General features: G+C 34.3%; 1 protein-coding gene across 4 annotated transcripts in view; it reads right to left on the bottom strand.

Moving 5' to 3' along the window:
• Positions 1 to 23,165, bottom strand: part of LOC110029360 — a 136,968-nt gene that overhangs the window by 21,428 nt on the left and 92,375 nt on the right. For all 4 annotated transcript variants that reach the window (XM_020731613.1, XM_020731614.1, XM_020731615.1 and 1 more), the window contains 6 exons: positions 20,635 to 20,745; positions 15,364 to 15,468; positions 15,141 to 15,251; positions 9,981 to 10,147; positions 8,811 to 9,011; positions 8,213 to 8,486 (listed from right to left, as the gene is read on the bottom strand). In XM_020731613.1, the coding sequence (XP_020587272.1) occupies positions 8,213 to 8,486; positions 8,811 to 9,011; positions 9,981 to 10,147; positions 15,141 to 15,251; positions 15,364 to 15,468; positions 20,635 to 20,745 (969 nt within the window). The remainder of the gene's footprint in view (positions 1 to 8,212; positions 8,487 to 8,810; positions 9,012 to 9,980; positions 10,148 to 15,140; positions 15,252 to 15,363; positions 15,469 to 20,634; positions 20,746 to 23,165) is intronic.

The following is a 23,165-nucleotide window of genomic DNA, read 5'->3' as shown; positions in this document are numbered from 1 at the left end:
TATTATCAAGAGTCTTCATTTTTAATTCTTCTTGAATTTCCGCAAAAATATTTATATTTCTATCATGATTTGAGTTAACTCCATAATGAGAAATAGTATCAACGAATTACTAAATAAATTAACATAATGGCCACTCTTATAATAACCTAAACAATGGCATCAAAACTTAAACACAGCTAAATAAATTAACATAATGGCCACTCTTATAATAACATAAACCGATGTCACACGTACAATAAGCTTAAATTAACAATTCTACAAAGTCACATTAAGATAATATAAATGAATCAACATGACAAAACCAAACTATAATGATAAAATAGCTAAAAAAGTTTATGGAAAAATGTGTAAGATACCTTATATTTAAAAACAATGGCATCAAAACTTAAACACAGTTGTGAATAGAAACAATCCTCCAAGAAAAGATACAAAAGAAATTAAACCTCCATACACCATAACAATTTAAAAAGAAACAATGAATATGATAAAAAAAACTTAATAGGGTCCGTTTGAGAGCTCTTTCGTTCCGAGGAGCAGCTTCGTGCCACGATTTTCTCCTGTTTGAGGCGACATCAGGGCCATGGCATCCGGCGTTTTTGATTAAACGTGGGCATTTTTAAGTGTTACCCCTCTGTCATTGAATCCAATCAATTTTCCCTTCTCAATCTATTCTGATGCACCCACCTCGTTCTCAACTGCGTCGGTCCCTTCCGCCTCAATGGAAATACCGTCGTCGCTCTGTGCGTTGAGGTGGGTACTGATTACTGTGATATCTCCAACGAGCCCGAGTACATGGAGTGCATGGTGTTGCGGTATCACGAGAAGGCGAAAATACGAAAGCTTTGGTTTTTTCGGCTTGTGGATTTGATTCGATGCCAGCGAAGATGGACTTCATTTTTTCATTTGAAGTAGTGGGAACCGCCTGCTGCGGCTAATCAGGTTGAGGCGTATGTGGTTTTGGAGTCCGAGAGAAGTATTTTAGGGAATATTGGTACTTATATGTCTGTTGTTCTTGGGACGACTAATGCTTCGAGTTTACAGGAGCCAAGTTTAGACCTAAACGAGCACGGCTACAGGTAAGTTTGCTACTGATTTTTCTCCTCATTCTTTGCTTGAAATTATGGTTTTTTTTAGATCATTGTTTTCATGTAATGATCTGAAATTGATTCTCATGTTTCAAGTAAAAAAGTTGAAATGTTATTTTCAATGTTTAAATTATTTTCGCCATATTCACATGCAACTCAATGTTTCTCTGAACTAGTTATTATACAACTCAATATTTCCCTCATCTGAATTCTTGCCTAGAAGTCAATAAATTATTACTTCATCAAGGGAAATCAGATAATTTTAGAGGAATGAACAACTTTTCTCTCACTTCCTTTAATTCCTCCTATATAGTCTTTTATTCCTATTCTTTTTAGTTATTGTTCTCTCTTTATCCTTCTTGTGGATAAGACTAAAAAAAGAGTTCAAAAAAAGCTTGAATTATGGAGGTTTGTTAAGTGAGTTGTGTATCTGAATTTTTTGCACTATTCTACATTGAATTTTTGCTTCTAAAATATCAAATATATGGTTGTCGCAGTTCTGTTATAAACAATATTGTTAAACAGAGGTTGTCGCAGTTCTGTTATAAACAATATTGTTAAACAAAGGCAGAATGGTCATTTGTCCAGAAACAACCGTCTCACAACTGTTATTAGACAGCTGCAACAAACAACCAGCCAACACAACTGTTATTAGACAGCTGCAACAAACAACCAGCTAACTTTCTCACAACAGCTTCCCTGCAGCAACTTTCTCACAACAGCTTCCCCAAACAGACCCTAAATGTATCATAACTAGCACTAAAAATGGTAGTTAAAGGTTTATATTGAGAAGGCTTTATAAATATTAATGAAGACAATTAAAATTATGTACACTACAAAATAAAAATGACGAAGGAAAAAATAAAGCAAATAATACACAGAAACACACACTTTTGAATTAATAAGTTTGCTTATAAGCATGCAAACTTGGAATACCCCATATAAAAAATCATATAAACAATGTTGTGTACTTGCTAAAATCAAAAGAAACTTCCAGCACAGAGCACTACATTGTAGAAACCTATTTAAACGGTTGTCATCTGGAACAAAAGAAAAAGATAGAAATTTACTATTTTAGAGAGGGTAAACGGATGTCATCTGGAACAAAAGAAAAAGGTAGAAATTTACAGTCTAGCTTATGAATGAAATAATTAGGTTTTGAGTGCAATTCTTTTCTATTTGGTATAAGAGCCATCACTCCCCTCTACAGCTCCAGCTCAGATCCACCCCTTGATTGGCGACTCTAACGGAGCCACCAACTCACCATCAGCCTCTCCGCTGACGACAAGTTCCTCTTCTTCTTACCACGTCTTGACCCACTTAATACCACAGTAGTCGCAGCTGTCCTCCGTTAAATCGAGTGACAGGACCATGAGCTATGCAGGGAGGCTATGACGAGAATCGGGAAGGCATTGACGGCAGTGGGGCAAGGCGAGGACTGGATCGCGGGAAGGAAAAAACGCGATTGATGACTGGAGGTAACTGGGAAGGCACTGAAGGATTGCAATAAAGTCGCGATTCAAGCATCGTGATACAGTCACGGTTGGAGCAAACTGAGGCGAAAAACTTGATTGCAGCAATGTTGTCGCAATTAGAAGCAACAGGGAAGGCACCAAAGGGATTGCGAGCTAATTGGCAAGGCACTGATGGGATTGCAGCGTTACTCTATTGATACAGTCACGATTAAGGCTGCAATCACAAAGTAGCCGCGATGAGCAGGGATTGCAAAGCAACCACGACGAGCAGGAACGAGATGGTTGCCTTGGCGAAGCAATCGCGGTTAGAACCAACTGAGTAGGCTTCAACATCAAATAGCGAGGTAGGAGAGAAATTCTGTCATTGCTCGCGGTAAAGGGAGGTAGGCCTAGTTCGATCTTGCTCGGGGCTCAAAGCGAGTTTGATCCTTGTGATTAAAAATGTCAGAAGATGGAGATAGTGCGAGAGCTATTGGATTGGAACTTTTAGGGATGAAGGTTCCCAAAGTTCTAATGGTTTTGGTCGAGCTCATGCAGAGAGCTAGCGTCTCGACAAAAGTCAATACCAGAGATAGTGCGAGAGCTATTGGATTGGAACTTTTAGAGATGATGGTTCCCAAAGTTCTAATGGTCTTGGTCGAGCTCATGCAGAGAGTTAGCGTCTCGACAAAAGTCAATACCTGTGCACATGCTCCGACATAGGTGAAGCTAGATCTCCCGTCTATGAATTTGAAGCTCGATGGACCGACCACGTATCTAACTTAGTCGCATTGGATCGAGACTGCTCTAGTAGGGAAGAAACTAGAAAGATACTGACAGGGGTAAAGCCAAATAGTGACAATTTTGAAACGGATGAACGGAGGACCACACGTCTTGCTTTACACTTGGTTACTCAACTCGATGATTCTTTCGATTGCTTCATCAGTAGATGGCATTCAAAAGGTTAACAACACTTGGGCGCAGTTGAAAAAGATCTGTGCTGGAGCTGACAAACACATGAGAGTGTTCCGGATCGAGCTTGAGATAGAAGCAGTGGTTCAGGGCGATAGATTGACTAAGCAGTACTCCATAAAACAGAAGCGGTTGTTGCAGAATTATGATCACCTCTCACCTATGTAAAGTTATAGCAATCCGATGTGCAAGAAGGAAGAGAACTTTGTACATAAGAGGACTACAAAATTTATGGCTCTTCTAAACTAAGAGGACTACAAAATTTATGGCTCTTCTAAATTTGACCTTTGATAAGAGAAGATTGATTCTCCTAGCCCATGTAGTTATTTCTACACTAGATGAGGTCATTGTTGTGATGATACAAGAGAAAATCGCATGAAGCTGCACTTTGAGCCGAGTGGCTTTTTGGTGCACAAACAACATTGACTGCTGCGAGCTGATGTATTTTAGCTATCCAGGGGGGCTCGCAAGTGCTATAATTGTGGTAAAGTTGGTCATCTGAGTAATCTCGAAAAGATGGAAGAGGGGGCTATCGGGCAAATCTGGTTGTAGGGGAGCAAGAGGGGAGACAGGTTTGATCTTCACTAGTGAGGATCATGAGTGTCTGGGGTTGTTGAAGATGAAGCAGAAAGTAGCACGAGATAGAGCTGAGAATGTTATCCATCGACAAGGGGTAACATTGTTAACTATTCTCGATTCAACAAAGGTACTAGTGGCACACTTGTTCATGCCTTTATTTTCACCACAAAATCACAAGAATGAATCATAGATTATGATGTTTCTCGTCACGTGACAGGTATTACTAGAGAGTCCTCTTCATATACTCATTAATTGTACAAGAGAGTATACGAAATACTGATAATACAACGCAACCTGTAGTTGGAAATGGTGCAGTGAGATGTATCAATCATATGACTTCGTCTAATGTTTTCGATGTTCTTTTTCCAATAAACCTCTTATCCATTAGTATCATTATTCTCTAGTTAAAAATATTATTTCTTTTGATATTCCTCAGGTGACCTTCCAAGAGAAATCGATGGGTTTGACGCTTGGGACTGGAACGTGACATAGCGGTCTCTGATACTTGGACTGAGAGGGGATGGACGCAGCTCTGGCATCTATGATGGAAAGTGCTACAAAAGGAGAATCTAGGAGGAATGTCGAGAATGTGTTGCTGCTACATCACAGATGTATAGGACATTCTAATCTTAGGTTACTTGGTCGATTAAATTCATCTTATGTCAGTTCTGGGAATAAGAGCTCTGGTGTGTTTGATTTGATACATCATATTTTGATGTATTGAGACTGTCATATGAGTTCTATGAATGGTTATCAATATTTTATTACATTTATTGATTTTTTTTCTCGTATTACCTGAATATACTTAATGAAACATAAAAGTGAAGTGGTTGCTTGCTTTAAAGATTTTCACAAGGCAATTCAGAACGAATAAGATGCAATTGTGAAAACAATGAGATCTGATAATGGGACATAATAAGTCAACAAAACATTTAGGGACCATCTGTCTGCTCAAGGGATACAACACCAAACTACATGCTCATACACACCAACACAGAATTAAGCAACAGAGAGGAAGAAACGAAATCTTCTAGAGGTTGCTTGAAGTATGATGATGGCAATGAATGTCCCACAATGCTTATGGGGGCAAGCAGTATTGACAGTCGCTAAATTGATTAAAGGGATGCCCTTAAAAGTATTGGAGTGGAAGTCTCCTTATTAGAAGTTGAAAGAAGACAATAGTGAGATCTTTCGATTAAAGATATTTGTATGTGTATGGTTTGTGAAAGACAACAGACCATCTGTAAGGAAGTCGAATCCCATAGCTATGGAATGTGTATTTGTGAGTTATTCTGCTACTCAAAAGGGTGAAGTCTGTTGGATTAATCATTCAGAGAGTTTGAATCATACTACACTCTAAAAGTGAATTCGCCCTTTGGTGACTCAACAAACATTGGAAATATGAGGCAAGAGAGAATGAGTAGTAGTGGTGATGGAGTGGCGCAAGTTGGAGCAATACCATCATGAGATGTGGGATGGATCAACTGAGGAGACAAAAATCAAGGAGATTGAACCCAGAGGTGATGGGATTCGGTATTGAAGGTAAGCTATGGGTGTATACACGGAGGAGAAAGAAGCAAACTAAGGGAATAGAGTCTGCAGTGTCAACAAGTACCTTGGCCAGTCTTCCACAACTCTTAAGACACCTACACCGTCCACCTTTAATTCAAAACTCCGAGGTGATATTGTTCCTCCTCGGTTTAGTCCTAACCACCCAACATTAAGGAGGAACTCCCGCAGCAATGCAGAACATCCTCATGGTTCCTTTTGGGTGGGAACTTGACATTGTTAACTTTTTTTTCTTATTCTAACATCTCACATTTGCATGTAGCATTCCTTGCATCATTGAACTCTGTCTATATACCCAAGTGTTGACAGATTGCTAAGAAGGATCCCAATTAGAAAATTACGATGCATGAAGAGCTTGGGGCTCTTGAAAAAAACTAAATATGAGAGATAGTGCCACTACCAGCGGAAGTAGAACAATTGGGAGCAAGTGGATCTTCACGGTGAAGCAAACTCTAGAACGAAAGGTGGAGAGGTATAAAATTCGACTAGTGGCAAGAGGTACAGTCAGATGTATGGCATTGACTAAGACGAAACCCTTGCACCAGTAGCAAAGATGAGCATGACAAGGACACTGGTTTCTCTGGTAGTGAATGGAGGTTACACGAACTTAATGTGAAAAATATCTTTTCACGAGAGTTACTGGAGGCGGTATATATGGAGATACCGACAAGATTCAATGCATCCCAGACAGTGGGCAAGGTATGTAGAACCAGGAAGTCATTGTATGGCATGAAGCAGTATCCTCGAGCCTGGTTTGACAAATTTAGAATGACGATGGCTGTCATGGGATATCAGCAGATCGATGCTGACCACACGGTGTTCTTTTGACAATATGAAGGTCACACTACCATACTTCCTCTATATGTAGATGACATAAGTGTCACCGATGATGATGAGACAGAGGTTGCTCATTTCCAACGAAGAAGGGGAATCAATTCAAGGTAAAGGATCTGGGATAATTCAAATACTTTCTTGGGATTGAAATGGTCCGTGGGCTTGAGGAGATGGATTTATTCCAGAGAAATCAAGTACTAGATCTCCTTACAGAAACATGTATGCGGGGGTGCAAATCTGCAATCTCTCCAATTGATCAGAAAATCAAGCTGAGTGTAAAGCCAAGAGAACCTGCAAATCATGAGAGGCACTAGAGACTAGTGGGCCGCCTGATTTATCTGTGCCACACTCGAATTCGAATCACTTTTGCAGTTGTTGACCTCATTTTTTGATGAGGTCTCTTCTTCTTCTTAGAGCCTGGGGTCTAGACTTGGGACTTCTTGTTGGATTTTCTTAGAGGACTAGCCTGGGACCCACACCAACTAGAAATTCGAGCCACTTCTTGACTCATTACAATCTCATATGGCTGGTTCTAAATCCACAACGCTTAGTTAAGTCGATTAAAATCAGCGTGACGAAGCTTGAGTCGAATACCCGTAGGATAAGAAACCATAGGAAAACTCATTGCGACCTCCATGCACACTCACGATACACGAATACCATAATTCACGCATCGCTACATACAATTATCGAAATTCACGTCACCTGCACCTGTAGAAGGCTTCACGATTTTCGAAAGGCATCAACCTAATATCATTTTTGAACAAAACGACAATTATTTGTCACTGTAAATCACTAACTTTATATGGAGTATACAGAGTGTCGAGTCTCCGATCTTTTTATGCCAAAAGGAAAATAATTAAAAAAAACATCTATCACCACCCAACCTTCTCACAAGATTTCAAACTAAACAAACTAAATGAATACTTTATATCTTCATTTGTGCTATTGTTTTTTTCCTTTCTACATAGACAACTCTTGACAAAGGCTCTTGTTGCACTCAGGCCATTATCTAGCTAAAATAATATGCTTAAAAAACAAAAAAAATAATAAAAAATATAGTAGCTGCTTCTTCACCTCCACACATTTCTATCTGTCGTAATATATAAATAAAAATGGTCTTATCTTTTAAAATTTTATGACTAAAACTTTTGATCTAGTTGGCTTCATTTATGATTTGAAGTTATAAATGTTAGTTAAGCAAATATTTCAAACTGATTGTTTGTTCTCGCCTTCAAACACCTAGGCAAGCTCATGACAATTTTCTCATCAATTAAATTATGAATTTAAATTACAACATATGTGACGGCATTAACATTACCATTAATCTTATTTTTATGAGCAAACAAAATATATTGAGATAGCTTAATATTTAATACTCAATGTTGCGATCTCCTTTAAAACTATCACTTCTCATATTTTCATCTCTACATAAATGGCGATTACATTTCTCAAAGGCTAAGGTCTGCAACCAATTCTTCATTTATACAAGAAGCTAGAGAAAATTATAAATATGCTTCAACGTGGAGGGCAGTGTTGACATTAACAGAAAATAATAACATTAAGGGTTGTATTCGATAACATCATAATCGAAAATATGTTTTATCCATTATTTTGATTCATTTGGTATTCCCCTTATAAGCCCAACATATTTAGTCTATTCGATAAAAAATTTTGTCGAAGATTCCATAATGAAAAATAAAGTGTATGATAAATCACCTTGGCATGAGAAACAATTTGTGTATCATATCCACCTGAAGAATATGATTTCACAAGGGTATCCATTACAGAACCTTCATTCCAGTTCGATAAGACGCCATTTTGTAGAAATTTCACCGAAGATTGTGAAGCTTCAAATATCAATCTATTTTTATCAATTTTTGTTGAGTTATTGCTTGAAGCTTCTGTTCCATAAATCTCATTCTGATATTCCTTATCCAGCAAAAGGAGTTCCCGTGCCATGATTTCCAAGACGATCCCTTGACAACCGTACCTACACAAATAAATAATGGACATTATGGGGCCAAGCATTATCATTTTATTTTATAATTTTTATTTTTTGTTCTTATTTTATTTTGATTTGAAACAAAATGTTTTTGGATATTTGATTAAATTAAGATTGTTCAAAAAATTTTTAAATTATTAAAACCATGTTAAAAAATAACAAATTTTGGATATTTGATTAAATTAAGATTGTTCAAAAAAATTTTAAATTATTAAAACCATGTTAAAAAATATATAAAAATAAAAACTAAACAAACATATTTTTAAAAACAAAATTAATCCCAAAAGAGAACAACAATCTTTCGAATATTACCTATATCTGTCATGCTGTATGTCATCATCACTCAGATCTTTTAAACAGTGATCGAAGGAAAGTCCGCTTGCAAGTATAGAAGATAAGTGCTCCCAGAAACTGGAAGACTTTCTAACCTTCTCTAATGTATCCATATACAGAACACCACCATCCCATAATGATTTCAAGAAATTAAGAGTGCTCATCAATAAACGAGGATCACTGTAAAAGTTGAAGAATCGCTGTTTTATTGTGTTTCAGGGATAATCCAAAAAGTAATAAAAGAAAAAAAATTCTGCCGAGAAAATACTATCCAGCCAACATAAAAGAGTAAATAATACAAGATCAAATAATCGACTATCCAGCCAACATAAAAGAGTATAAGCACCTTTAAAAAAAAAAAAAAAAAAAAAAAAAAAAAAAGAAACAGTTAAGAAAATACTCATTTCACAACCGATACAAAAATGGGAACCTAAAATCAGTAATATGTCAAGCATTAATCTCTCATCTTTATAACTTCCAAAAGATTAGGGAGTCGGTTCCATCAGTTTGGTTGGATTGGTTGACAGATTTACTAAAAGAATTAAATCAAATCAAATAACAGACAGAACTGAAACAACCAAATACTATATAGAACTGAACAGAACCGAACCGCAATATAATTTGATTTATTCGTTTCTGTTTTTTCAATTTAAGCTATAATCCAAATAACCTCTAAATTTGAAATAAAAAATCAAATCATAGTTACATAAATCGAACAAAATAAATGAAATAAATTCAGTTCGATTCAATATTTTGGTTTAAAATAGCTCAAGTGCGTCCCTACATAAGATGAACTTTGATCAGCATGCCAAAGAAGAAAATAGCAATTATTTGTTCAAACAATACAATTATTTACACAAAGGAAAGAAAACCTTGTCTGAAGAAGGTCCTGATAATAAGAAGTCAGATATATTCACGACTATTCAGCCAATATAAAAACACACAAAACAATTTATAGCCAGAAAAATCTCACGCCATAACAGAGAGAGGAACCTAAAAACAGAAAGGCAATATCATGAACGTAGAAGTTGAACTTTTACTGTAGTAAAAAATGGCAATCTTATCCTGATACATTACAATAATTTCAAGAAAAGAAAGAAAAACAAAACGGAAACTATTGTTTTCAAGAGGGTATGTAGATTCAAGTACCTACTAATAAGAAGTTCAGATCTATCCACATATTTAAGGACTAAATCAATGGCACTTTTCCTTCGAGAATTTATTTGGTTCACAAGAGGAGCCTGCACAAACTTGTTCCTAAAGTCCGAACCTTCTTCTTCAACATGTGATGAAATTATGGGCAGAAAGAAAGATGGCTGAAATTTAAGATTCTTCATGAGCATAATAATATGGTGAAAGTAAATACATATAAGAATGAAAAAAAGACCAAGATTGACAATACACAGCAGAAAGGTGATAGAGAGAGATGCTCACAAAATTTTATCCTAGTTGATCTCCAAAACTGCGATTTCTATTTGTCAAAACGTGATCACTCATCTTAAATAAATTCTTAAAAATTTATGATGCCAAATTTCATGAAATATTAAGCATGCAAAAGAAAAACCCCAATGGATATTAGCAAGAAAATGACTTATTAATTGTTTCGTACAAGAGAATTCAAATGAAATAAAAATTCCTTAACATCAAAAAATTGTTTTTTTTTTAAGTAATTGCAAATAAATTGAAAACATTTTACAACGTCTCTCAAGGTGATTATTTTAGCATAAGTTTCAACTGAAAATAATAACACTCATGAGTTTACTCCTTGTTTTTGAGTAGACATTACTCTCTCGACTTTTAAGTTACCTTAATCCAATGTATGCCAACTCTTTCCATTATCAAGGGATAAATCTTAGTGATTGCCAGTTTCTGTAGCATTTTCACCAACAAACAAAAATATTTCATTACCTAATTTATAAAAAAAGAGCATTTACATACATACCTCACAACTCCTATGTAACCACATATCTAGAACCTAAACTTCATTTTTTTTTATATTTATACCACCCAAATCTTTCATATCACATAAACAATACCAGCATTTAACTGCTAAAAAGTGAAATACAACTTTTTCAAGCAAGGGTAAGTAGGTTTGTAGATGAACCAATGTAGTCATGAACAACTTGAACTCAATTCGATTAATACATGATCATGTTTATTCAAATTAGCAAGTTTGAACATTTTTTAAAAAACTCGGAGCTCAAATGAATAAATTTGAACATAATCTAAATTTCTTCTTAATGTTCATTAACAGACTCGTTTGGTGTTCAAGAAGTAACTTTTTAAATGTTCTACATTTATATGATATATTATTTAAATAAAATTTGATTAATTAAAACTAAATTAATAATATATTTAAAAGTAAGATATTATAACTTAATATCAATATATACATATTAAAATACTTATAACTTATATATCATTTTATTTACTTGATAATAACTAGTTAAATTCTAGTTTTAAATCTATTCAATTACTTATTTATTTAGATTCATAAGATCTTTTATTAATAACTTTATATAAAAAACAAATAATAATTTAAATTTTAAGCTTATTTACTGATTTTATATCAAAAATTATGTGCAAATCAAATGTCTAATTTTATATGAAAAATTAAGTACTCATTTGAATCTTTAGCCTTTTAATTAATATAAACAAGCCAAATATTGTGGACTCTAAAAATTCGATGCCCTGAACTCTTGTCATTGTTGATAGCTCAGTCGAGTCAAATTTAAGGCAGATTGGATTGCACAAAACGCACCACCCAAATATTCCGCCCTCATTTTGCGATGATTTTTCGACCTGAGGTTCGAAGTTTCTCATAGATACAAGCCCTTGTGGTTAATTACTCCTCCTGATAATAAAAGAAAACTTCCGATTAAGGCTAATCATTTAACTGTATCAACATATAGTGGCAATAAAATTAGAAATTAAGTTGTAAAATTTATCACTTTAAGCTTAAAGAAGGTGGGGAATGGATGACGGACTCAATCGAGATCCCTTGTTTACATCGTCTCAAATCGTCCTGGTCCTCGATCGTTTTTCAACGAAGGTGGTCGACCCAACCTGACTGAAGAATCTTTGTCAAAAACCATGAGTTGAGTCATCCAAAGGGCTCTTGTAGATTTGGGATGAATGTTTGTTTAAGAGGACAATTTTAAGTCGACCTAAGCTGACATAAGATTTTGTGTCAATCAATTGTGCATTAATAATTCACAAGTTAAAAAGGAGAAAGCTATTAAGAAATATACGGGTTACAGTTGTGAGTGTAATATATGACGACATTTGACAGCAACTACTCGGTCAAAGAGCACTTGTCGTAGCCGCAATGTGGAGTCTTTTGCCAAACACGCAGACAAAGAACTTCGACTACTTTCTGAATGACATAAGATTAATTTGAGTGTGAATATATTGATATAATTGAAGTGACATTCACACTTCGTAAGTTGAAGTTAATAAAAAATTTATTACTCCCGACAAACTGTTGTGCATGGTGGATATAGTTTGCTTTAAATATTTATGTGATTTACTTTAACTTCAATGTTTTGGTTGGTTACTTTAAAAACTTGATTTAAAAATTAACCCATCTGGTTGAAATTTTTAATCAACTCAGAAATCATCAGGGATTTGAGTCTTAATTTGAACCCTGCCGAATTTACTTCTTGCTTAAAAAAGATTAGTTTGAATTGACATATGATTATACATGAAATCTATCAACATTATCATGCTTGCAGAAGATCAGGTTTATATATATATAATTTGAGTTTTATTCAGATATTTTATAAAACTTAATTTTGAAAAATCTCCTATGGTTGAAATCTTTTATCAACTCAGAAGATTAGGATAGTTGCTTATAGACTTGGGCTAGCAAGCTTAGCACGGAACCCATAGATACTAAATCTGATATGAGCTTCATGGAAGAACTAGAAAGAATCATAAATTAAGATGTAAAGCGGCTCAGAAGTAGAGAGCTTTGATTTGTTCGGGCATTATGAAAGCACGAAACTGAAAAAAATGCTACTTCTGAGAAGGAATTCATAATAAGAGTAAGATAACCACATGTTTTCAATTGAGGTATGAATTATGTTCTTTTACCTTAAACAACTGTTAAAATTTTAATCAACTTAAATATAAAAAATTTATTGTTACAACACCTATGAAGCGGGTTTTGATCAAGGAGGCCTCCTACCGCTAGTGGGAGATCTAATATGAGGATCATTCCTCATCTCATCAATCGTATCCACCGCACAAGACAGAGAAAGCGAGAAAAAGCAAGAGTGGGTGACAAAGAGGGGGGAGAGAGAGAGAGAGAGAAACAAAGAAGATGAAAGAAAGAAGAAGTAGAAGAACAAGAAAGAAAGGAGAAAAAAGAAGAAAGAGTAGGAGAAATCGAACGACTCTATCGGTTGTCATTTGCAAAAATTTCTTTCATGCGTACATGAGGCACTCAACCAAGCAAATGAGTTTTCATGCCCAAACTTAATGACAGAGAGGGAAGGAGGTCAGTGATTTGTGCGAGCCCTCACAAAATTTCTACAATCCGATAGCATCCGTCTCTGCCACACCATTTGTCTGTACTCAAGAGACTTGATCCAGGCCTCCAAAGTCTCCAACGTAGGACATAAGCAAGTGGCATTCCTTCCCGCAAGCCTAAGGTTCAATCAAGCCTTATCTACTCAATTTCAAAAATTTGGGCAAGGCAATAAAGGGTTTAAGACTTAAGGTAAACATTTTTTTAAGCAATTAAATTTAAATTTCAGGAACATTACATTGAAAATGACTTAATTTTTGTAAATATGTTTAGGGCGAGAATGTTTCAATCCAAAAAGAACAAATAGAATTTCAGATACGAATACTTAATTTAATAATTAAATGTTAATTGTCCAGATCAATTAATATTAAGCTAAGTTAAAATTTTATATTACTTAAGCGTAAAGAAATTAGATAACTAATTTAATGAAATATCATTAAATTATTTAATTAGAAAATTAAAAAAAAAAAAGTTCAAAAAAAAAAAAAAAAGTAACTATTTTACATATTCATATATATAATTCAAAAATTAGTTAATTCACTAGATAAATAACAAATGATAGAAAATGACAATAGTAAAGATAGAAAAAAAATTAAGAAATAAAGATTAAAAAAGGAAAAGTTAATTATGTGTAATTTATTATTATAGGTGCACCTAAAGACTAATTTCACCAAAAACTGTACATGTGTAAAAATATTTTTATTTTACAACAATTTTGTTTATTTATGAAAACAATTACACATGTTTTTAACTATTTCTAATATTTCTATTAAAATGTAAAATTTTATGTTTTTTTAGAAATTAAATAAATAAATAAATAAAATATGATATATGCATGCATATGAAGTCACCCTCATATGGTACAAGCTAGAAATTGATGTACCCGTGCACAAAATAGAAATAGAAATAGAAAATGAAATAAAATTGGAAAAGAAAGCCTATCTTTTTGGTCGGTTTTGAAAAAGTAAAAGTATATTTTTTAAAAGTACATGTTTAGACAATGACTCTCAATAACAAAACGTGTAACAAAAATAAATGAAAATAAACAGAAAATTGTTCTCTTTACTGTTTATTTTTACTGCTTAAAATTTTTAGTGTTTACCACATTTTAACCAAAATATTTTAAAAATGAGAATTCTTATAATTTAAAAAAAAATTTGTCTACTGAGACGTTTCAGTTGCAAACATTTTACAGAAAACTTGTTATATGATAGATGGATATTATAGAATATATATACAAAAGACGAAGAGCTCAAGCTGATAGATATTACATTTTAGTTCTTATTTCCTATCAATTGTAAAAATTTAACATATGCACAAATTGTTGTAAATTAAAATTTATGAAATAAAATGGCTTTTTTGAGTTTTGAATCATTTCATTTATGAAATGAAACTATTAGATAATTTTTTTCCCACTCGACCGACAATTCCTGCCTTAGTTTTGAGTTTTGAATCATTTCATTTATGAAATGAAATCCCACTCGACCGACAATTCCTGCCTTAGTAATTCCGAACTCTCGCTTCAGGTCATGAAAGATTAATAAAGAGAAACCAAAACATGTCTTACAATAAAAACTTCTAAGGTTCTAAGTGATACTGATCATGATGAATAAATATTTCAAAGCTAAAGTATGCAAATCAAACAATCCGAAAGAACCACAGTAGAAGATAAGAAAATTTTTAAATTAAAAAAATTTATTGATGGCAACAAAAGATCATGAAGAGCTCATTCTCTGCTTTTACAATCAAAGTGCTGTGTTAAGATGAATAAAAAAAACCTGAAAACAAGCAGCGGAATAAAGAAGTTCGAGGACAGAGATAAGAAAATCCTTTCTTTTGCATGGTTCCTCTTCTAAAATACGACAGATGGCAGCAGTTAAATTGCCAATCTGAAAAGATTTGATGAGGAAAAATAGTAATGAGAACTGGTAATTTTTTTAACAAAGTCAAAATAACGTAATAAACTTCAAATCACAGCATAGAGATGTGAATGTATCAAACCTGAAGATCATTGGCAAGAGTAATACTCCCTAGCGAAAATGGTTGAAGTCGTGATGCTATAACACACAGCATAGAAAGAAATTTGGTTGCAGCTACTTGAACTGCCTGCATTGGCAGAAGAATAAATTACTTATGATAACAAGGACAACTATAATAGGCTAAGTGACAACAAAAAAAGATCCCGGGAAGATAATGATAAAAATATTTGAAAATAGACACGTTAAATATGCATGCACGTTCATGTTCATTGTGTAAAATCTGCAGAAAACCTAAGTGTAGTGCTTCCTTTTCATGGAGCAACTAAATTTTACCAATTCAGTCATAAAAAATAAGAACTACAGCCAACGAAGGCAACATCACACAAGTTTATTTATTATGATAGCACGAGATTCGTTTGAAAACTTTGACTGGAATCAAAAGACGACCATGACCCATTTCAGAAAACAGATGGCATTAACCAGTCCAAAACATCAATTATATCAAGGAAGGACAGCCATATTACCCAAGTCACTACACAAAAAGAAATAGCGAACTTCACCCATGCACAACAACACAAGATCGATGTATGCCCAGACATCGCATGAGGTGGACACATATAAAGTCCCTTTTTATTTATAGTTACAATAATCCAAGAAAATCTCCTTTCACAAGGCACAATACTATGCAATTCGTTCCCCAGCACTCCCATGCAAAATACACTTCTTCTTTAGAGAGTTGAACTTCTAAACTAAAACTTGGGAAGCACTGAGATGAAAAACAAGTGTCGTACCAATGTCAACACATGCCTGACACGGTATGAATCGTGTTAGAGCCTTATCTTGAGTTTGAAAAAGCTCAAAACCGCTCGATGCGACATCGAGCGGAGCATGTGCCGCTTTCTTCATAGCCTAACGCAAAGCAGAAGTCAAAGGGGCAATTCAAAACCGAAGCCACAACCTTCTCGAGCATCTTGTTCCAATGGAGAGCATTTCTTGGAATCCCAAGCAAGTGAAGGGGTGGTTTTCCTTCAGTTGCAAGTGAACCAGCACAAACAACACAATCCACATCATCAACAGGATCTAAAGCATTGTCATCGATACGATGAGAGATGCGACCCAAAGTTGAAGTTGAAGAAGACGTGAACCCGATTCAGTCACGTGATCAGACGACATAGGAGCTTCTCCAGCATTCAATCAAGCCTTTCATCAAACTAAAAGGTAAATCAATTAATACATTATTTTAAAAATAAATTAAATGTGTATTATTTTAAAATTGTCCCAACAAAATTATTTTTCATTTTCAATGCTTAAAAAATTTTGAACGCTTTTAAATAGGCTTTTGAACTGAGATAATGCTATGAAATCTTATTTTAATAGATTTCCTAATAGAGTTATTTCTCATTTTTAGTTATAAAGAAAAGAGGGATATTCTTTTTTAGTTTACTTTGATTTTGCCACTATTTCTAATACTTCAGCCAGCTTGCTTTCAACAATTGATTGTCAAACCCAAGTCCCCAAACTGAGCCCTTTATCCAAACAGCATAATTATGTGCCACTATTAGAGAGGATTCTGTTATTATAATTTGCTTTATTTTATTATTGATAACATTTGCATTAAGTGTTTTGTAATTTTTTTTATATTTTTAATGTAATTTTTATATTGTCAAAAACAAATTTCATCGTTACAAAGCTTCATTAATGATTGCATATTTCATTTTATGTTGTCACTCGCAGAAAATATTTAAAATATACATTGACATTAATAAACTATTAAATACAAAAAATGTCTCATTATCGCATCATCTTTCACATTGTTTCAATGATGTTGTTTCCTTGTATCATTTTGTGCTCATTCTTCTTATACTAGAATTTAGCAGAATTATTTTATTGATATGGAAAAGAAGCATAAATACACATACATAAATCGTAGAACAGGAAAGACGAGAAAGAAAATAACATGAAAGAAAAAATAAAACACCTACATCTCAAATTAATCAATTCATAATATTTACATGGAGATAAAAGAAATGGCATAAATTAGGAAAGTCTAAAATAGGAGAGGAAATATATCCAGTTCAAGAAAATAAATAAAAAAATAGGAAAGGAAATAAATATAATCCAAGAAAACAAATCTAATTCTCATAAGTTCTAACATGAATATATTATTTCCTAATATGATTTCATACACTTCCCTTAAAGTTGAAATATGGTTAACAAACATGTTCAACTTAAATTTGAAATATCAAACAAAGATTTTTTGTGATATAGAGCTTGAAGTCCTCATCCCAAGAGCATTTAAGGATATTTTTAGTTGATTACGGTTGTTTTTTACCGTAGTTTTTGCACTGTTTGTAGGTAAGTGGAAGGGTTCTAAGAGTAATGCTGCGGGAATGTTTTCAGGAAAGTAAACAACATATAGAGAAAGCTACAAGGCATGATTAACAAGGGAAAAACTCTGGAAGAGAGCCTACTGCAGCAAAAAACTCCAGAGGAGAGCTTGCTGCAATAAAAAAAGCTCTGAAGGAAGGTTTGTCACAGAGAAAAGCTCTAGAGGAGGGCTTGCTACATGAAAAATCTCTGGAAGAGGGTCTGTTGCAGGAAAAACCTACAGGATTAGGGTTGAGTCAGGAAAAAAATTCCAGAGCTAAATTAAAAAGCTCCAGATAAGGGCTTCAGAGGAGGGCCTACAGTAACAAAAACAAATCAACACCTGATAGTAATTTTCCTTCCAAAGGTTCTAAGCTAGCACCACCGCCTGTTAAGATGTGGCTCACCTTAGCAGCAAGTCAGGCTTTCTCCACAGCAGCGACCGATTCAACGTCGCCAATGATGGTCGCGACACCTTTTCCACTAAGCTCGACCAATTTCTGGGCAATGACATCTGTTCCAAAAGTGAACTTCTCAAAGTCAAAAACACCCATGTGCCCAAATGCAAATAATGGTGTTAGTGCAGTCAAGAGTTGCATGGAATGTCTCATTAAAGTATGGTCCAATGTCAAGGCCCATCCAACAGCCATCAGGGATGGTTGATGCTGGCACAAACTTGTTGTGGACATCAGCTGCAAACTTGTATGCCAAAATGGCATCCAAGGTTAATAGGAGTTTCACTCCTTTCAACCCTGGCTTCTCAATAAGAACTATTGCAACACCAAGTTTTTCTTCCTCAATATCATTGAACCAACACCATGTCCTTGTGCCATGTAGAATGTGAAAATCATTCTTCCTCCAAGAAGAAGGGTATCAAATTTCTATAAGAGCAACTCCATCACCCCAATCTTTTTCGAAACCTTTGAACCACCAATAATGTCAACAAAAGGCTTCTTCAAATTCACAGCAGCCCCGACATTTTTGTTAGTTTCCTTCTACAAGAGGAAGCCAGCAACAAAAAGTTTTAAGTACTTCGTAACACACTCTGTTGAAGCATGAGCTCTGTGAGCAATTCCAAGGACATCATTAACATAAAGATCGGCAAGAGAACCAAGTTTCTTTGCAAACTCTGCATCATTCTTCTCTTCTTCCTTATAGAGTCTCACCTTCTCTAGGAGGCACTGCCATACGGTAATGCAGCGAAGATTTTCTCCAATTCCTCGCCAATGGAATCACTAGCCATCTCAACATCAACTCCAACAATTTATGATATCCTAGGAACGAGAGACTTCAGGCTATATTTCGTAATGACACCTTCAGGGCAGCTCAAAAAAACTACAGAGAATGACCTTGGAGCCGTGCTCTCTAGAGTAATTGATTGTGGGAACGGCAGCCCTAATCCCGGTATCTTCGGTGATCTTGAGGTTGTCATCAAGAAGAATGTTCAGACCTACCATAACGAACACTCTTTTCAACTTTAGACTTGCGCCCTTCAGATCACTAACGCTCAACTTTGTTGCCATTCTTAACTCCCTAAAAGATTAATTTGATTGGAAGAAGATAGAGAAGTAAACCAAGGCTTGGAATGCAGGAATCTATGTGCTGACAGAAAGGATATCCTGATGCAGCAAAAGACTGTAGGTAGATGCGTCTCCCCTAAGGAAGCCTGCAAGAATTTGCACCTGCAGAAAGTTTTCCAGCCAGTAGGGAGGATATTCGACTTCTTAAAGGAATGTCAGCGGCGGTAAAGGCTGTAGAAGAATTTCAGAGGCTGGAAAGGCTGCAGAAGAAAATTCTAGTGACCGTGCCTGTATGGAGAGGATGTTTCTGGCATAAAAACTGAAAAAGAGGAGACAAAGGAAGGCTGCAGCATGGCAAAAGATGTCGGCTGCAAGAAATAGAAATTTTTTAATGCACTTAATACCAATCGTCCATTTAATCTTCTCATGTTGCATGGGGTGCACAGTGGGGTTGCTGGAAAAGCTACAATGCGGTGAACAGTATGATTAAATAAAAATTTTAGGAAAACTTAAATAAAATGAAAACTAAATATGAAACTTCCTCATCTTTAAGAATTAGCAAATCCTTCTATATATCAAAATGATCATTTCAAAGTGTAGAATGCAATATATTGAGTTTTTATGCCTTTCAAACAAATAGAGATTTTGGGTACAAATTATTTTGGATATTTTGCAATAAAATATTATCAAAATTGAACATTATATAAAACTCTGTTATGGCCCGACTAAGCACATTATGATTGTCTTATGAATGCTAAGTTGTTTTAGCTAACATGAGCCGCATCAATTTTTATTGCTCTCATTGTAATCCATTCTGCTTCTCTCCCATTTTCTCCTTCAATTTTTCTTTTGTATTGCTTGGTCTATCTCTTTTGTTTTCCCCGTAGACATTTCTCTGTGCGTCTCATTAATCAATGATTCTCCTGGTACTTCTTCGCCTGGGTGATCTCATAATTTATTGATTAACTTTTAGTTCCATATACAGGCCTATCCATCTCCTGCCTTATCTTCTCTCTCAGGAAACTTGTCTTCCATCTCTCTTCTACTCCCATCTTTCATCTTTCTCACATCGGTACCCTATAATTTTCTGCTAATTCTTCTCTTGGAAATCATTACAAAATTAGCATTCTACACTACATGGAGCTTTCTCAACGCATTCGCTAACTTGATAGATTTGCATTGTTAGATTAGAGGTGCAAGGAAGACAACTTGCATGACTACTAAACCATCATGAAAAACTTCGCAGGTAGAGAAAATATGCAATACTAAATCATATACATTATTACGCAAAATAACAAAATAGTAAGTATTTTTAGTGTTTTCATAATCTAATTGGAACAAAAATCTCAAAGATGAAATAAATCAGACATCTGCAAGTTAATTGCTTAAAATATGTTTGGCCTTACTTCATTTGAAAATAATGTCACCAATGATAATGCGGTGTTGAAAACAGAAGCAGGCTTGCTTGAGGAAGGCAGCAGAATTTGAATAAAAGGTAGCGAAGCGGACAATGTTCCCTGATCAAAAACACAAATAGTTATTAACTTATAAATATTAATCAGTAAAAGAAAGGCCAAACGATCAAGCCAAAAGAACAAAATCACTTCAAGAGAACATTCATCAACAAATCTTACATCCCAGGAGAAAAGAAAAGTAACACCCTAAAGAAGAGAAAAGTATGCCATTGCTACACCAAAGACTGATATAAGAACACAATCTTGATTTAATGAGTATTGCCAATTTTAGAAAGTTTAGTGCTTCTATAAAAATCAGATGGGCCTTTGTCATCCATTGAAAGTAATCAGTCAAATACCATTTTATGCATTTGTGAACAAGCTGGCTTATGAAGACAACTGTATCTTTAAAAGAAATAAAAATTAATCTTCTAGTCAAAATAACCTGGGAAGTATATGGCTATCATCAGATTTGGATAAATAAGATATTTTAACTAGGTGACTGTCTGGCAACGGATTTAGAGAAGGATTTAACCTGCATTTGACTGAAATCCTGCCCGATTGTTAGATTCGACAAAATAAAGCTGCAGATTTCATAAAGCCGGATTTTACTGATTTAAGCCGTAGATTCTGAATTTGCTAAATACTGAGCGATTTGCACGAAAAGGAAGATATAAGGTTACATTCCTCCATCTGCCTCCATGGTTTCGGGTAGGAACAATGCAAAAGGAGAAAAAAGTGGCAATTTCGGGTCTCTGTAAACCGCGATCCCTCCTTCGCCTTCCCAATTGGCTCCAACTGAGACAGCATTGCAAGGGTTCGGTCACGAAGGCAATGTTTTTCGGCGAAACTGAAAAAGGGGTAGAAACTTAGGTGAGCGTTTCGGACAGGAAAGGGGCTTTGGGCGAAACCAGAAGAAATGTCGAGGGTTTCGAGTAAGAAAAAATATTACATCCGGACTTCGCAAGCAGAGCTACTTGTAGAATACAATCTCGAGCTGATACGTGCAAAAGTCGGGACCCATCTACATAAAAAATGAAAAAAAGAATGAAAACGCGTGACCCGGCCCGACCGATGCGTTATAAGAATATTTCATCGCATAGGAATATTCTCCCGCGTTATTCTGAATCATTTCCGCTTTCTTCATGTGTTATTGGCGTGTTATTGAGGTTATTCAACTAAATGACAAGATAAAAATTTCTACCGATGTGCTATTAATGTGTTATAGAAGTGATTTTAAGTTGGTATTTTTATTTAAAAAATAATACCATCTCAAAATCGCCTCAGCCACTGTTTTTAATGAATATTGTAGTGTTTTCCGTGTGCTATTGATATGTTGCTGAGGTAATACAATCTAATGAAAAAATAAAAATTTCTACTAATGTGAAATTCGCACGTTATAGAGGTGATTTTAAGTTGGTATTGTTGTTTAAAGAACAATAACATCTCAAAATAACGTCAGTCGCTATTTTTAATGTGTTATTAGTGTGTTATTTATGTATTATTGAAGTGATACAATTCAATAACAAGATGAAAACATCTGCAACTGTGTTATTCATGTTTTATGGAGGTGATTTTGAGTTGGTATTGTTGTTTAAATAATAATAACATCTCAAAATCACATCAATAACACACCAATAATAAATGATCAACGCGAAAAATATTTAGAATAACGCGAAAGAATATTCCTATAACACGGCGACAAGAAGAAATAACGCAGATGAATATAAATAATGCTAAAAATATTTTATTCTAACACATGAACAAGGCTTTGTAATGCGGAAGAATATACATAAAGCAATGGAATATTCCTATAACGCATCGGCAAGGGTAAGTAATGCATCGGTCGGGCCGAGTCGAGCATTTTCACTTTTTTTCATTTTTTATGTAGGTGAACCCCAACCTTCCCGTGTTAGCTTGAGATTGAACCCCACAAGAAGCTCTGCATGTGGAGTCCAGATGTAATATTTCTTCTTCAAAGGAGAAAAGGAGATAGGGTTGTTGTTTTAATTTATTTTCATTTAAGTTAATTTTATTAATTTAATTTATTAATAATTAAATTTTAATTATTACATTATAAAATTAATTATTATCAAATAAATTTATATGTAATTATTTAATAAAAAATAAAATCAAATTTTAAATTATTTAATAGTTAATCAATATAAAATACATGGTTGATTAATATAATTAATAGTTAATAATTTAATAATTGATTAATATTAAATAATTGCTTAATAAGTCATTTGTTTAATAATTTTTTTAATAATTAATTAGTTTAGTGAATATTTAATTATTATATACTATATTCAGAAATAAAAATTAGATTAAATTAAATCAAATAACTAATATTTATCATAATAATAAAATAATCAACTTTTAATTATGATTTTTATTATAATAAATATAACAAACTTTTAAATCCTCCCATAAGTTACCAAACAGTTTCACAGGATTTCACTTGATTTACTAACTCCATTGCC

This window comes from Phalaenopsis equestris, unplaced genomic scaffold, assembly GCF_001263595.1.
Source record: "Phalaenopsis equestris unplaced genomic scaffold, ASM126359v1 Scaffold000567, whole genome shotgun sequence".
NCBI classification, from domain to species: Eukaryota; Viridiplantae; Streptophyta; class Magnoliopsida; order Asparagales; family Orchidaceae; genus Phalaenopsis; species Phalaenopsis equestris.
The sequence above is the reverse complement of the archived record's forward strand: the minus strand, read 5'-3'. Positions and strand labels throughout refer to the sequence as shown.